Raw genomic sequence first — 18,157 nt, 5'->3', positions numbered from 1 at the left:
GTTTTGCCTATCTATCATCCATATAGGCATGGCACCTCAATGATCCTAGCGCAGAAGTAGTATTCACAGCTCTTAGAAAATCAGGTGTGAAATTAGATGTTGTGTCAAACTTTGACACTAGATTAAAACCTCTCCTACGGGCATTAAATTCTGTCAATCGGTTTGATGCAGTAGCAGTGTTAGCTGAGGTAAGCTAATTGCTCTTCTCTTTTTTAGCTTTTTGTTTCATCAATTTGTGTTAATACTGGTTATTCTCTCCTCCCTCCTCTCTCATCCATTGATGCATACAATTGTATTGACGCCATTCGCAATGGTGATGCGTCATGAATGTGAGAAATCTTTAGAAGGGAAATAGTGGAAATAAACCTGAATCATTTATTGTCTCATTGAGTCACATCATGCAGGAACATGTTATGATAAAGAAAACAAATCAATGATATTGAAAGTGCAAAAATATTTATTCATATGATGTCATTTCTAAAATTTATCATTCTAGAAGTAAAAATATGCCCACTTTCAAGCTAATATTGTAGCATGTTCTAGAAGTAAGCTTTTCAATGGCTTTGGATGAGGAAGCAACTCATCATGATTTGGGCCTTGAGAATCTTGTTACAGACATTTTTGACCATTGAACAAAGCATACTTACATTTGAAACAATAAACTTACACAAGAGATAATACCAAGTAATGTGGCAAAGTTGAGTAAATTTGGGTTTATTGGTGAAAATATAAGGACATTATAACTAGGGGAGAATAAATTATCATCCCAAGCAAGGTAACTCCTTTGGTATTTAAAATCAGGATTCATGGGTTGCTTGCTTTTGGGTGCCCTTTGCTCCATCCCCTTAGATACCTAAATCCCAATAGAGATCTTCCTAGTTACCCAAAAACATAAAGGGGAAAGATGATACCATTTTTTTACCTCCTGTTATGCTATGCCTTGTTCGTATTGTTGTAAATATAAGTAGTAAACTAAAATAAGAAATATAAAAGGTAATACTTAACATTATGGCAAGTTCCAGTTTGTAACTTGAATGTAATCATGAATTTACGATAACCTTAACCTTGTATGAATATATCTTCTGTTGTTTTTAGCATTTTACCAGTATTATAACCGGTTCATTTTGATTTTAATATCTGCTATGTTTTTCATGCCAACTTAATGAGGTCTCTCTCTATTCATGCATGAAATGACTTGAAACTTTACTGATGCAGGTAGCACAGAGGATTGGGGTTCAGATCTGAAAGATGATTTCTTTACAATAAGTTTGATGTTATGCATGTATAGAGTCCTTTAGGATTTACCTTTGTTTTATATGTTCTGCTCCTTTTGTAGATGCATATCCTTCTTAGTTCACAACAACCACTTACCCACCACAGCAGTGATTTTGGATACCACATTCCCAACACTTAACAAAGGATTACTCTTGTCTATGGTATGCATTGGTACATAATATAAGGATCCTTATAATCTATGAGTCTTATGAATATATTCATTATATACTACGAGCACACTTAAAGTACTTATAGTGCAAATAAATAATTAATGGGCTTCTTGCACTAAGTCCGCCTTTGCTTTCCTTAATTATCCATACTTTCCTTAATTATTCTTCTTTCCTTAATTAGCTCTGCTTTCCTCAATTAGTCTTCTCTACTTAATTAGCCCTGTTTTCTTCAATTAGCTTGCTTTCCTTAATTAGCTCACTTTGCTGAGCTTTATTTTACTCACTAAACATCATAAATTCATCACTTTTAATATTATATGCACAAAAACTTAAATGATATTAATTTAACAATTATTTCCTCAAAAAGAAAAAATTAGGAGAGAAAAATTACAAATTCTTATATAATTTGACCCTAAAATATACTCATAATTAATAGTTATCACATACTTAAAAAAACCATTTATGTGAATGCTAGTTTTAAAAAAAGTTAATACCAAACATAAGAATCTAACATCAACTTAAGATTCCTAGGAAACAAGAACCTACCTACCAAACACCTTATTAGTAAAACAAGGAAACCAATTTTGTGCTCGTGTTCAATTTTTTCAATACTTTTTGTCCACTTGGATGGAGTATGAGACATTTTGAAATCACATCTCTTTGTTCTTAAAATGTTTTGGAGTAGTGTTTGTTATGGTTTATTTTGTATTCTATTTCAAGGGTGTTTCCATTTCTGATGTGCAGAGATTGGACAACCTTATCGGTTGTCAGCCATTTCAGGGTCATGAATTCAATGACTTTGAGGTGAGGGAAGGGGGGAGTCATATAATAACTTTGCCTTATTTTTCTATTAAGTTGCCAACAACTTAATAGAAAAATAAGCAAAGTCACTCTGATTATTCCTCCTCAAAGCCACTAAATCAATTTCTTCATTTGTTTCATACTTTTTCTCTTTCCTGTCTAATAAAACTATTAATATGGTAAATGATTACAAGTATAAATAGTCACAAACTATATTAATTTAAAGCAACATGTTCTGTAGCTATGTATCACACTGTTAGTTGAAGTTCCTGAACTTGATTGTAGGGTGTGGCAACTGTATGGTAAGTTGATCCTTCAAGAAGCAACATGAATTCATTAAAAAAATGATGATTTTATATTGCTTACATTACTTTCATACACACACGCACAAATAAAGGGAACTTCAACCGTTGTAATTCAGAAATTGTAACACATAAAAATAACAGTAAAATTAAATTAGAATACCTTGTCCCAACCATAGTCATTCCACACAAGAGACAAGTTGTCAGGAATTTTGAATGGGCCATTTTCATAAAAGAAAGCCAATTCACTGCTACACCCAGGTCCCCTAGTCAACCAAATTACGACAGGATTCTCCTTCCTATTGCGTGATTCGAAGAAAAAGTAGAACATCCTGTAGCACCAACCAAATGTGAGAAACAACTGGCATAAATATACTAACCTTGAAATCTACAATTTACCACAATATTACAACACATGAAACAACTACTTAATATTGCACAATAAATTTTTAAATGAGCAAGGTTATGAAAATGAAAACTACTTATAATTTACCAAACTGATGTAATTATTAGCGCCTAAAGACATTATATTATAAATTCGCAAGTCAATATACAAATTGAGCCAACAGGAGGTTAATGTTAACCAACTTTGGTTAATTAGAATGTTTCGTCAATATATGTTAAAAATTCAATAAAGATATGGGACTGCATAATTTTTTGTGCGAGGATCGCATAATAATTAAACCTTTAAAAAACATCAAATCTAATTTCTTAAACCCGTCAAAGTATCCTCTGTATATATATAATTGACAAAATTGCATTTTTGGTCCCCCAATTTGTCTTCAATTTCGATTTTGGTCCCCCTTTAAAATTATTGACGAATTTTGTCCTCCTATTTTATCCAATCACCCAATCTTGGTCCCCTAATCTAGAATTGGACGTTAGCTGTTACACAGGAATGTTGACTACTACATGTCACGTTCTTATTGGATGATGACTGTCACGTATCACGTTCTTATTGGATGATGACTGTCACGTGTCATGTTCTGATTGCCCAATGATAACAACAATACATTTCATCTTCCATGAATTCGACATCCAAGTGACAGTCAATATTCCTTTGTAACAGGCAACGTCTAATTCTAAAATGGGGAGCCAAAATTGCTGATTAGATAAAATAGGAGGACAAAATTTGTCAATAATTTTAAAAGGGGACCAAAATCGAAATCAAAGACAAAAAATGCAATTTTTCCTATATAATTATGCTAACATTTTAATGAGATGCACCAATAATGAAGAAACACAGTCGTAGCAGAAGAGTGTGTATCTGCCGCAGGAAGTCACATTTGAAATCCTGTTGAGGTTGTCGATGAATTTCTTCTCCATTTCAGATGTGTGAGTAAGTCATGGCTTTCTCTCATCTCTGATTCAAGCTTTGCAATATCACATTTTGAACTAGCTGTTGTTGCACACAGACAGAATCGTCCCCATAGCACCTTCTGTTCCTGAAATCCGATCCATAGGCTTCAATGACTGTTTCTTGCGCCTCCAAACCTTATCATAATGTCCATATAATAGGTTCATGTCTAGAGTTTTTACTTTTGCAATTAGAACATATTCTCTGCGTGTTGAATCCTTCCACAGGTGTCCACAGATTTCTAGACCAGTTGCGTATTGTGACGATGTCCAATTTCAACTTATCTTATAAGGATACATACTTATCTTTTCGTGGCTTTGGATATGACCCATCAATGATGACTACTTGGTGGTTCTAATGTCATGTGACAAAGAATATCGTCTAAACGATGTGGAGTTTTTCTCACTCAAAGCTGATGCGTGGAAAGAAATTGAGGCCACCCATTTGTCGTTTAGGTACTGCACTATGTGTTAGTGACAACAAAGTTGGGTTGTTTTTTAAAGGTTATATTCATTGGGTGGCTTTTAGTTATGGCATATCAATATCAATGGATGTTATCGTTGCCTTTGATTGTACTAAAAGGAGCTTTTCAAATATACATCTCCCATATGATTTTGGCTTATTAAATAGATTTTGTGAGTGTGGTTTAAGGTATTTGGAGAATTGCTGATGCAGATGAACTTTTCAGTAGAAATATGGGTGATGGAAGAATACTAAGTGCAGTCATCTTGGACAAAGACTATGTCTGTGTCTGTTGATGACATTCCTATTCGATACTTCTTTCCAATATGCTATACAAGAAGTGGTGATCTTGTTGGAAAAGAAGCCAATGGTGGGCTTGTGAAATTTAATGACAAGGGACAGTTGCAAAAACATCAATTCTATCATAAGGATCGAATAGGATCCTCGATAGCTATCTATACAGAGTCTCTACTATCACTCCCTTGTTTCAGCAAGCAAGCTGAAGAAGTTAACCAGTAATAGTGAACAACAACAAAGAGGTACATAGTGGAATATTTTCTTATACCTTGGCTATCATTTGGATACTCATGTTATGATTTATGAATTCTTCTAGTATATTAAATCATGAAAAATGCAATTTTTATTTTATTATGTTCTGTTTTATGATTATTTAATCAGTTTATTACTAGGAGAGATCCAATCATTATATAAGTAGTGAATCTAGTGATACAATTTTTAGCATTTGAAAATTTCATCTTGTGATGGAAAACTCTCTTTATTTAACCAGGTATGAATTATGATAATAGATATTATAAAGTATGGATATAAATCAATCTTCAAATATATTTGATATTTTGTCATGTGTTAACCGTGAGCTTGGCAAGGATTGCAATGTCACTTCTATTTGATCATGTATACTTGCACTTTGTAGAGATATGTGCAAGTTACTTGATAGAATTTTGTCTAGATAAGTGCTACTTTGTGTGGTTACTTAAATAGCTTATTGGTATAATATATACTTATTCATGGCAGTTAACTTGTTATCATATGCACACCATTCATGATTTAATAAGGCTAGTTAATTTGAAATGCTATCAAGTGAAAAAGTGTTTTACACATGGAAACATGTTAGTTATTATTAAATATGCTTTGAATTTATGGTTGATTACTGAATTAGATCTTACAATAGCCATGTGAATTAGGTAATGTATCCTTTAGGTAATTCATTTACTTAATTTTGGTTTACATGCCCAGCTCTCTTGAGTGGTATTTGTATTGATTGTTGTTTTGTTTGTTGCATCTTAGTCTCTATATTTTCATATGTACATCATGCATCATCATGTAGGAGTAAGAAGATTGTTTCTAAAGTTAGAAACTTCTTCAATGCATAAAACTCTATTTTAATTGATTACAAGACTAATCGTAATCAATTACACAAGTGTTTATAGCTTGTAGAGACATTTCTGTATCGGTTTAATCGATTACAAGGTAACCGTAATCGATTACACAATTTAGTTAAGATAATGATTGGTTTTTCAGGAGTCTATGCTTTAATCGATTACCAGATAATCATAATCGATTACTTGCTCTTAAAAGTGTTCCCAGAAGAGATCAAGAACACTTTAAACGATTACATCAAGAATTTAATCAATTACATTGTTCTTTAAGTTTTCCAGAAAATGGGAAGAACACTTTAATCAATTGAAATGATAATATAATCGATTACTTCTTTGAAATAATCGATTACATTGACTATTTAATCGATTACATGAAGTTATAATTGTTTTCTCTATAAATAATCACCTTGTGTTTTCACTTCTAAGAGAATGAAGTGCGAGCTTAAATAAGTAAAACAAAGAGAAAAGATTAAGTGCTTAGAAAAAGTGCGACGCACAACTTCTAAACTTCGTTTTTGAAGATCTTATGGTAAAAGTGAGTTATGAATTTCTCTTGAGTCCAAGAAGACACTCATTCACTCAAGCAAGGTTATTATATATGATTGATCAGGTTGTGTCTTTCATTGACTCGGTTTTTCGTGTGTTTAACACTTACACATTATTAGCATATGCATGAATTTTTGAAGGCATGCTATAATAAGTTTTTCTAGTTTGGGCTAAGGGTAGGTTTCTCTTAGGCTCTTATTCACAAATGACCCTAGGGTTGGATACCTTAATCTCTTTTTCTGGGGTAGGAACTGAGATGGATTGTGATTGCTAGTAAGAATTCTATATGCATAGTGAACCAGTATAAAAATTGGTGTACATCTTCTCTTGATCTTATCTTTCTTTCTCATTATAGTCTTGATCAATTTACTGAAGGTTAAAGAAAATATCCTTTTAAGAAAGAACTTTAACAAAAGATTTTGTGTTAAGGGTGATTGGTTAAATATCGGTTTATTAAAAGTTTGTGATATGATCCTTGGAAAAGAAGTTTTTTTTTTAACTCTGGTTTTTTGTTGGATTTGATTTAGAAACCAATTCACCCCCTCTTGGTTTGTGAGTTCCATAATCTTTTTCAGTATCAGATCATGATTTCATCTTGCTATCGTTTGAACCATCAAACATAGACTCTTGAAACATGGTCTGATAGTGCATAAGATGCAACTTTTAACCTTTTGTATCTATTTACATCCAATCAAAATAATTAACATTCTTGATTCGTCTTAAGACACAAATGTCTTTCGACTTAACACTTAATATATAACAAGAATCTTGATGAGCATGTGAGTCATTTGCATTGTCCTTGGCTTTCTGAAAAAGCAAAAAAAATGTATTCTAACATGGAAAAATGTTGTTTATGTATGGAAAAGATTGTTTTCCTTGGTTTTGTTGTTAGTTCACAAGGGATGGAAGTTGATGAAGAATAAGGTAAGGGCAATAAAAGATTGGCCAATGCCTACAAGTGTTACTGAGGTGAGAAGTTTTCCTAGCTTAGCTAGTTTTTATAGGCATTTTTGTGAAAGATTTTAGCAAAATCAGCGCACCACTCATTGAGATCATTAAGAAAATTGTGGGATTCAAATGGAAGAAAGCCCAAGACAATGCTTTTCAAGTTCTTAAATATAGGTTATGTTTTGCACTTGTTTTAGCACTTCCTAACTTTAATAAAACTTTCAAGATTGAGTATGATGCATCAGGAATTGGTATAGGAGCTATTTTAATGCAAGAAAGAAAGCCTATTGCTTAGTTTGGGGAAAATTTAAGTGTTGCAGCTTTGAACTAACCAACATATGACAAGGAGCTTTATGCACTTGTGAAAGCATTAGAGACTTGGCAATACTACCTTTGGCCAATGCAATTTGTCATTCATACAGATCATAAATCTTTGAAGCATCTGAAAGGTCAAGGGAAGTTGAATTAAAGACATGCAAAGTGGTTGGAGTTCATTGAACTTTTTCCATATGTCATAAAAAGGTAAGGAGAATATAGTTGTAGATGCCTTATCCAGAAGGTATGTTATACTTACTTCTCTTGAAGTAAGATTAATTAGTTTTGAATATGTGAAAGATTTATATTAAAACAATGGTGACTTTGCTGAAATTTTTGCTGCATGTGAAAATGGAGCATTTGGGAAATTTTATAGAGTTTAAGGGTACTTGTTTAGAGAGAATAAATTGTGTCTCAATGTTCTATGCATGAATTGCTTGTAAGGGAAGCTCACGGGGGATTAATGGGATATTTTGGTGTGAAAAAGACTTTAGATGTTGTGCATGAACATTTCTTTTGGCCTAAAATGAAGCTTGATGTTGAAAGAATCTTTGGTAGGTGCATTACTTGTAAAAAGGAAAAATCTAGAGTTTTACCACAAGCTTTGTATACTCTTCTTCCAGTACCTAATGAACCTTGGGTAGAAATATCTATGGACTTTATTTTGGGACTTCCTGGGTCAAGGGGGGATGAGATTCAATTTTTGTGGTAGTTGATAGATTTTCTAAAATGACACATTTCATTCCTTGTCATAAAATTGATGATATTGTTCATTTTACAAATTTATTTTTCAAAGAAATTGTAAGACTTCATGGTGCATCTAAAATTGTGTTTGATAGGGATACAAGATTCCTCAGTCATTTTTGGAAGGTCTTGTGGGGAAAGCTTGATACTAAATTGTTGTTTTCTACATCTTATCACCCACAAACAAATGGAAAAATTGAAGTTGTCAATAGAACTTTAACTCAGTTGCTTAGAGTTGTTGTTCAAAAGAATTTGAAGAATTGGGAAGAATGCTTTCCATTTGTTGAGTTTCCATATAATAAGAGTGTTCGTTCATCTACTAGTTACTTTCCTTTTGAAGTAGTTTATGGGTTTAATCCACTAACTCTTGTGGATTTAATACATTTTCCTGTAGATGAAAGAGCTAGTCTTGATGGAAAAAAGAAGGTTGAAATGGTGAAGAGGCTTCATGAAAATGTAAGGCAATTTCAAAAGAAAAATGACCAATATGCATCACACGCCAACAAAGGAAGAAGGCGTGTTATCTTTGAACCAGGTGATTAAGTGTGGAGGCATACGAGGAAAGAGAGGTTTCCAGGTCAACAAAAATCTAAATTGGCTCAAAGGGGAGAAGGACCATTTCAAGTCCTTGAAAGGATAAAAGACAATGCATACAAGATAGATCTTCCTAGCGAGTACAATATTAGTTCTACATTCAATGTTGTTGATTTGTCTCCATATGATGTAGGTGAAGATTTAAGGATGAATCCTTTGGAGGAAAAAGGAGATGATGAGAATCAAAGGCTGGAACAAGCACACTCAAGCACCTTAAGGGATCATTTGCAAATTCTAGTGGACCTATTACAAGAGCAATGACCAAGAGATTCAAGAAAGACTAAATGGACTTGTTTAAGACATTTGGGCTAAACATAATTCTAACCAACCTAAATTTGAGCCTAATCATGTTTGGATGATGCTAGGTGCACCCAGCATTATTGCTGGTGCACCCAGCATTTTAAGTGAATGGGCGAAAATGCCCTTCACTCAAGTTGATCTGTATGAATCATACGGACGTATGTTTAAATTATACTTACGGATCAAGTTTATCCATACAAACCATACAGATCAACCATAGGATAATTTTAGAATTAACAAAAAATGTTGGGTGCACAAGCAATAAAGCTGGTGCACCTAGCATCACCCATCATGTTTTTGAACTAACTTGGGCTAAAGATGGAGTTGTAGAAGAAGATTTGGGCCAAAACAATTCAAATTAAAGAGCATCAACTATCAATTATACATTGTATTGAAGCTCAATTATGTTAATTTGGACTGGAAGAGTGTTTTTAAGGGCAACAGATACGTTTGGACAAGCTTAAGAGTTTAATAAGAAAATTTTCAACTTTAGAATGATAAGTGTAATCAATTGTTACATATTAAACAAGCTGATTAGTGTGAGTTATTTAGTCTTTTCATTTGCCTAGTTAATGTGTTGTTACATAGGGGTTTAATGCCTAGTAATTTTTTCTGGTATTAAATGAGGCTAAAGCCCAAGGAAACGGATTACATCAGAACATTACGAGGAAATTGAATTACAAACACATCAGAATCAAGCAACTGACTTAACCAAGCTGGTTATTGCTCCAAAATCACATACTCCTCCTCCATAGCACAAGCATAATTGGCCAAAGCATCTGCACATCCATTAGCTTCTCTGTAAATATGACAAAGATAGCATTCTATCTTCTACCAATAAGCCAACAAATAGTATTAATAAGACTCCACCCAGATGCTGATCCCTGTTTAGAGATTTTGATGCTAACAACTACTACCAGAGAATCTATATTTACTTCCAAATTTTTATCCCCCTTGTCCCAAGCTAAGGATAAACCCAAGTAAGCTCCCTATAATTCAGCCACAAAAGCTGATGTATTTCCCAGCTTTTAAACAAAACTAGCCGCCCATCTGCCATGACAATCCCTTAGTAATCCTCCACAAGCTGCCATATCATTATCACTATGCATGGACTCATGTATTCAGTCTTATAACACCTTCATCTGGAGGCTTCTACCTAATTAGAATTTGCTCATTTCTTCTATGTATATGTGGTTTGAACTTAGAGGCAACATCTTTATAGACCTTACATTGGGAACCAATGAACTCCCAACACTTAAAAGGCCTAACAAAGTCAGTATTACGAACATATTGATTTCGCCACAACCATAATAATAACAAGTCGTAGCCCAAAGACTAGACCAATTGGTGTTATCTAAAGCACTCATAGAATTACAAAAATTGAAATTGACTTCTAAGGGAGGGTTTAATCAAATGTAACCAAACCTGGCTAGCCAAAGGGCAATCACGCATGACGTGCAGAATGGTCTCTTCAAAGTGACGAAACGGTGACAAGAGAGAGTACCAATCCCCCAACTCACTACACGCTTCTTGGTAGTAAGCCGCTTGTGCACAAGCTGCCAGATGAATACTCTAATCTTCTGAGGAGCATTAATCTTCCAAATTTTCTTCCAATTTTCAGACTCATTCAAAGTATGAAACTGATTGATTCGTTGATAAGCCCTAGAAACACTGAAATCTCCCAATGTGTTTCCTAGCCACAAAATTCAGATAAGTGAGAGTTTTTCTCTTTTGGTTATTTTCAGAACTTTTTCTGACTTTATCAAGGCTTGATGATCCTTGTGGCATCTCCAACACTTAAGATAAGTGGGTGTAATTTAAGTGCTTGTAAGTTCAAAGGTTTTAAGCCTTTTTGAATTCACATCACACAATCAAATATATACTTAATTGTATCATTCTTTATATAATTAAGAATTTATTTCTTCATATAATTAAGAATTTATTTCTTCAAATAAATTAGCATAAATCTTCTTAGTCCCTCAAATTTAAAATACTCTTTTATTTTTTTTCTCCAATTAAGTATTTGTTCTTTTTAGTCTCTCAAATTCATAAAATGTTATTTTTAGTCCCATAGTAAATTTAGGAGACTGATGAGCAAATTTCAATTGGGAGACCAAAAGTATAATTGGCTCAAATTTTCAAGATTAAACGCAAATCATTTTTATAACCCTAAACACACACAAAAGCAATAAATATTTAAAAATGCTTCTATAATATTACCTTGTATTTTCGCAGATAATTTTTATATCTTACGATAAAAGCACTAAAACTATTCTCTTTTAGTTTCACTATATCCTTTCTTTTCAAAACAAAACTGCAATTGCCTTATATATTTTAAGAAATACTACTATCTTTTGCCATAACGTATTTTTTTCCTAAAGAAAATCCTAAATTAATTAGATAAAAAAATAATATGAAGTTAATATCTGAATAAGTGATATATTCCCTGTCAAAATAAATATAAATAAATAATTCAGTTCAACAATTGGTTAACAACGTACGTTTAATACCAAATGAACCGAATTAAGTTAATGGTCACAACCTCGGTGACTAGGATTTACATCTCAAAGCATCAAAACAAGTTCTCAATGGTTTTACAGGATAATATGCACAAGCACAACACAGGGTCCATTGGTGCCACTTTGAATACATGACACATTGATAAACATATAGCACAAATATTAGTAATGTATTATTATATATTAATTCCATGTTCTTATTGGCACAAGTCTAGAGCCACACTAGTTTAGTTTATACATGGCATAGATAACGGTTTAACCGATACAACTTTAGGTGAACATTCTCTACTGCAGGTTATTTGGTCCATGGAGCTGATATGTCCTGCTAGGAACAACTTGAAGAACACCTGGTAGCTCTGCACATTGTAAAGTAGTAAAAAATTTGCAGGTTATATGGGCCAACGGGGAGCTCAATGAGAAAAATCAGTAGGAATAGCAAATCATGCACAACAGAACAGAGAGAGAGAGAGAGACAAGAGATAATGTTGACTCTCAAAATTTGGTTTCACTCCCTATTAATTAACCCTACAAACTTAATAGATTTTTAATGACTAACAGAAGCACATGTTTTTAGTTCTGATGTGGGGTCACTTTTGATAACTGTATGAACTAAAAACGATTAGATTTCTATAAAGATGTTAGGCCTCTTATAAGTAAATATTATAAGAGGAGAGCCAAGACTTAAGATTTATTAATAGGATTGAATTGTTTCAGTTGTTGTTTATGGTAGTTATTTCAAGCAGTTGTTATTTTAATTAGGTGTGTGTATTTTTAGGACCATACGTAACTGCCTTAAGCAGTTATTGCAAAATAAATTATGTGTGTTTTTAGGACCATATGTAACTGCCTTAAGCAGTTATTGCAGAATAAATTCTGAAGTAACAGCAGGGGGGGTTAGGCAGTTTTTTGAATGGGTTTTCAGGAAGGGAGAGACCAGGCTCTCAAACATCTTGGGGAAACCTATGTATTAACTAGTCTACTCAATTTCCTGTGTAATTTGTAATTTCTGTTCTGTTTCTTTGAATAAAATTCAGTCCTTATTCCCTTACCAGTTGGTATCTATCAAAAGACTACAACTGAATTTCAAGATATTTTTAAAGAACTAAACATATTTTAACCAAATAAAAATAAATGGAGATTAGTGGTCCAGAAAATAGCAAATTAGTCTATGGTATTAAAAGTGTCAGGTATTTAGTCCCTAACTTTTTTACATGGTCGCAAAAACTAGATGAGGGTTCTAATTAGTTGGTGAATAAGTTTTTGCAAAGTCAAACTTACTTTCCATTGTGTCACGAACTAGATTAATCATCTAATGAATAACTTTTTACAAAGTCACGAACTAGATGAGGGGTTTCGAAAAGTCACGGACTAAAATGACTTATGCTTGCAATCCTAAGAGCTAATGTTATGATGAAGAGAGAAAAAAAGACTTGTATTTACAAGATAACAAGTAAATTATTGACGTGACAATACCCTTATGAATTATGATAGAGCCAAAAAAAAAAAGATTTACATCAATAAAGATGAACGGTAAAACAGAACCATCATCCTGCAATTTTGAATCCATTGACCACCACAAAGAAACACACATGCAAATGGTATCTTATTCTAAACATAACATCCTGAATTTAAATACGAACACTCAACTAATGGTTTCTTATTCTAAAATATTAGATTAAAATTTGAATTTTTTACTTTATCTTCCCCTAGATATGATAACAATGATTCAAATAAAGCCAGAATTCACGAAGATGAAAGTCCCTGTAAGTGCTGTCAGGACTGGTCATAATTTTCAGATTGTTGTAATTGCGACAACACAACTTGCAGAGCACACAGAATTAAGATGTCTCATGATTTAAAACTCAGAGAAAGCAAGAGCATCATGAAAATCTCAGGTGGAACTTGATTACGTTAGCAATATGCTTCAAGCAGTTCTATCAGTTAAATGTTTGATACTCTTTTCATATGATATCAGAGCATAAAAGAACATCACAACAACAGTGTTTCTGAAAATATCCAAGGACAATGCTAACTGAAATATGAAGTGTAGCATTAGTAATTACAAAGTTACTGGAAACTGCTCTGCCATAGATATTAAAAGCCTACTAGACCAAGTTTGTTCAGGAAGAAAACCCAAAGAGAAGAGAAATAAAATAAAATCCAGTTTGATTCAGCTTATTTTGTGTTCTGAATGATTTATAAATATAAAGGCTAAAATGCAATTTTAGTCCCCTTATTTTTGTCAATAAGTGATTTTGGTCCCCCTATTTTTAAATTGAGACATTTAGTCCCCCTTTAAAAAAAAGTGATTTTGGTCCCTCCATCCAAATCAATACTTTGACTGTCAAATAATTATCGTTGACCATTATAAAATTAGTTTTTTATTGAATTGAAATTTATTTTAATTAAATATTAAAAAGAAAAATACATAAATTGTGATTCTCTACTACAATGGCCACCGTGAAACTCCAATCCCTAACCCATCATTCATTCTTCCGCACTCCCTCTGATCATTGTCTCTGGCTGCTGGAACTCCGTCGCATTGCCATGCTATACCGGCCTCAGACTCAGACTTGGAAAGATCAAAATACTCTCTGGTGAAGGGGAATATAAGATTGGTGCAATGGCTAAACCTTCTTACATTTCCCGCACTGCGAAGACATCTTATTTAAAGTTTCAGAAAAAGAATGCTGGTGGGGGGTTTAGCCATGTTCACAATTCTGGCTCCTACTTTTTTTTCATCTATTGATTGGTCCTTTTTGATCTTTGTTGCATCCAGAGTGATCATAGTTGCAGTGTACTTCTGTTAGAGGGTGTTGCTTGTGCACTTAAACTCTTAATATAAAAACAAAGAATTTTGTTAACTCTTCACGTAGTATACTTAGATATGAAATTGTAGCAAACATGAGGTTGTTTCTGTATTTGGCTTCAGAAAACATAAACAATTTTTTGCAGAATAGCAATTTTTCGCCGGAACTCAACATTGTTGAAATGTATGCACTTGGAGCCACTATGCTCTGGGCTTTGAGGAATTTTTGAATGGGGAAGTTTACAGCGTTGGTGAATATTTGAGGGATTAGGCCATAGACGAAAAGTGCTGTTGTGAATAAGATTCTTGGGGGTCCTCCTAGGAAGATTAAAATGGGCTTGGAGAAAATGCATAGACGGTTTGAAGAATGCCTGCTAGTGTGAGAAGCACCGTTGATCTTTTCAAGTCTAAGTTTGAGGCTGGCATACTCACTGCAAAGGACCGCAGCGACGGGAGGAGAGAAGGTGACAGAAGGGAGTACGGAGGAACAAATGAGGGTTAGGGATTGGAGTTTCATGGTGGTTATTGAAGCATAGGATCACAGTTTTTTTAATTTTTATTTTTAATTAAAATAAATTTCAATTTATTAAAAAAAATTTATAATGTTCAACCTTAATTATTTGACAGTCAAAGTACTGATTTGGATGGAGGGCCCAAAATCACTGGTTTTATAAAGAAGGGGGACTATATGTTTCAATTTTAAAATAGGGGGACCAAAATCACTTATTGACAAAAATATGGGGGCCAAAATTGCATTTTATCCTAATATAAATGATGCATTGAGAGTATTCAGTTAAAAACTGATTCTCCATAAAAATTAAGCAAAGCCATAGATGCATGTCACTTGCTCTTTTATCTGTATTTCACTGGGGATGGTTTAACATTTGATCAATGTTGTCATGGAAGTAAACTAAGTGGTATCTGTCTAAGCACTTTCACAAATTAAGTCATAACTCTCAAATTTCTAACCAGTCAAAGATCCAATCATCCAAAACACAAATATTGCTTAGATGCAAACATAAACAATCAGCATAAAAGAGCCACAATGCATCAGGGAATTTCAAAAGGATAAAATAAAAAAAATTAAAAATGAACCATATTACATTACATCAGGGAGTTTAGCTGGGGGGAAATGAATAATAAAAATTAGATTGAAAAACAATCAGACTTACTTGAAATCTGTTCAACCTGCTCCGGAGTAAGCTTAGCTGAGAACCCACTGGCTGCAGACTTGTAACTATACAACAAAGCTTCCTTTGCAGCCTCCTCACTGCAAGCATTAACCAATCACACAATTACCCAAAAGAAAACAGGAAGACTAAATTCTCAAGTCCCTCTAAATCTAATGGAAAAAAATGATTTTTTTTTATACTTTCCTCCCTAAAAGGCAGTGAATAATAGTCATATTAGTCCTTTCAAGAAGTAATAGGTACAAATTAATATAACCAATATAACTAATTTTTTATAAGGTAAATAGTTACCGAAAATTGAGTTTCTCCAGACTAATTAGTCCTTCTATTTTTATTTTTATTTTTAAAAAACTCGTCCTTGAATTATGTCTAAGTCAATTTTGACAAGATATTTTTTAAACAAAGGGACTAATTTAAGGTCAGTTAAAAAGTAGAATGAACCAATGTCAAATTTTCAGTGAGCACCCAATTCAGTCCCAAAAAAGACCCCTCGATCCAATTTAACTCCCCAAAAATATAAAAATCAGAGTTCAATTTTCACGTTTTTTCAACCTAGCCATGAATTTGAAAGCAATTATTACAAAACTCAACAATCTTTGTTATATGACAATCTATAATTCGATGATTCCAATGAAATTCTATAAAATTCCCCATCAAGAAAGAATGCAAAGGTGAATATTGTACTTAGTCTTGATAAAACTAAACGCGCAAATTGATTCCTGCAAATGCTAACTTAATCGGGTGAGAGCACTACCGCGCCTCATGTTTATACGCTAAAGGTTTATACTAAAAAGATTGAACCAAAGACAAATGCTAACCAGGATCACAAGGGTACTGATTATGAAAGTGAAAGGAGGTGTTTATTGGAATGCATAAAAATCACTTTCATATGATTTTCAATAAAGAATCTTTTTTTTTTCCTTTTAATTTCTTGTCGTAAGGACGAATAGCAAGACCCTAAACCAAAATCAAATTAGGTTTTGTGATTTACTTTTTTCCAAGTTATTCTAAAATTTATAGATATGAAGGAGTAACGTGTTCTGCAGTTAAATTTGTTACTACTAACAAAATTTGGGGCTACAGAGAAGCATATTGAATAGAACAATTTTCACCTGCCAAGGACTGAAGTGAGGGTTCTGATGTGGTAGGCCTCAGGCTCCTCGTTCTGTGGTCTCTCGGTGTACACGATGTGAACCGCTGGCGCAGTAGGGTCAGAGCCCGTGGTGGCGTGCTGGTCGAGGGGTTTGGCGGTGGAGTCCGACATAGCGACGTTGCAGACTGAAGCGAACAAAACGAGGAGGATCGCGAGTTTGGAGATTTTGAGGATGGTGTTGTTGGTGTTGGACGTGACCATTGCGTGGTTTTTGTTTTCGGGTTTTATAAGGAATGGAAAAATAAATGAAATGCTTGTAGTATTTGGGTGCGCACAATGGATATGCGACTTTTCTTTCCAAGTTGCTAAAACAATGTGCTTTTGTTTTGCTTAGTTATGAAGCGACCGAGTGAGGGAATGCTGAGTTGCAACAACGCGCTGCGTTGGTGTCACCGCGTGGTTCTGCCACTTGGCCATAATATGATTTGGCAGCGTTATCTCATTGCATCGTACGTAGGCTTCTTGGTTTTGTCGATGAGAAGATTGGATTAATCCTCATGGAAAAGTATACTTTAGAGAACTTTTGGCAGAAAAGAAGTTTTTAATTTTTAGGAAATGATAGATCGAGAAATTTAGTTAGTTTCTCAAAACTAAAATAACAAAATGTGATCTTACGGAATAATAAAAAAAAATAAACACAGGTGATTAATAAATATAAAAAACAGAATCAAAATATATTTTTCTTCATTACCATTAATGAGTAGTTATTTTTATCCATTAATAGTTTTATCATTCATTAATAGTATTTAATATTTAACTTTTTAATTAAATTAATGGAACACTTCACCTTGCAAGTCCAAAACCAAAATATACAACCAATCTTAACAAAACTATTACTTCTCATATTTGATGATATGTATTTTAGAAAAGATATGTTTTCAATATTTTTTTATCAGTTTTTCACAAAAAAATATTTCATACACAGATAAAAATTTTATTTTTAGAGTTTATTTTTTTACCATAAGAATATCATGTTATTTTTTATTAAATTACATGATAAATAATTGAAATAATTAGTAAAAATTATGATTAAAATGGACTTAAATTTTATTAGATCTGACTCTCTTATTTTAATTTTTTATGATGAGAAAAAATTAAAAAACAAGTATTAAAAATTTACAACAATTTCATACTATATTCAACCAATTGATAATTCACTTTTAAAGAGTGAGGGAGATAATTTTAGTTGTTAATGAAAATTAATGATTATCTATACTTATTACCAATCATGGAAATATCTTCTTTTAGTGTCTACAAAATTTAGATAATTTTATC

At 33.1% G+C, this 18,157-nt stretch overlaps 1 protein-coding gene and 1 long non-coding RNA gene across 2 annotated transcripts; one reads left to right on the top strand and one right to left on the bottom strand.

The window, feature by feature from the left end:
- Positions 1 to 2,886: 2,886 nt before the first annotated feature.
- Positions 2,887 to 9,703, top strand: LOC121174348 (uncharacterized). Its single transcript, XR_005890389.1, has 2 exons — positions 2,887 to 4,906; positions 8,712 to 9,703. It is a non-coding gene; the product is annotated as an uncharacterized lncRNA (long non-coding RNA).
- A 2,178-nt stretch (positions 9,704 to 11,881) lies between these two features.
- On the bottom strand, positions 11,882 to 17,215 carry LOC100777195 (subtilisin-like protease SBT3.10). Its single transcript, XM_003518925.5, has 3 exons — positions 16,842 to 17,215; positions 15,712 to 15,809; positions 11,882 to 12,086 (listed from the first exon to the last, which is right to left on the bottom strand). The coding sequence occupies exons 1-3, from the start codon at positions 17,081 to 17,083 to the stop codon at positions 12,016 to 12,018; spliced, it is 411 nt and encodes a 136-aa protein (XP_003518973.1). The 5' UTR covers positions 17,084 to 17,215; the 3' UTR covers positions 11,882 to 12,015.
- Positions 17,216 to 18,157: the final 942 nt, after the last annotated feature.

The sequence above is a fragment of the Glycine max genome, chromosome 2 (genome assembly GCF_000004515.6).
Source record: "Glycine max cultivar Williams 82 chromosome 2, Glycine_max_v4.0, whole genome shotgun sequence".
In the NCBI taxonomy this organism is placed as follows: Eukaryota; Viridiplantae; Streptophyta; class Magnoliopsida; order Fabales; family Fabaceae; genus Glycine; species Glycine max.
Note: the sequence above shows the minus strand (reverse complement) of the source record. Positions and strands in the feature narration are given on the sequence as shown.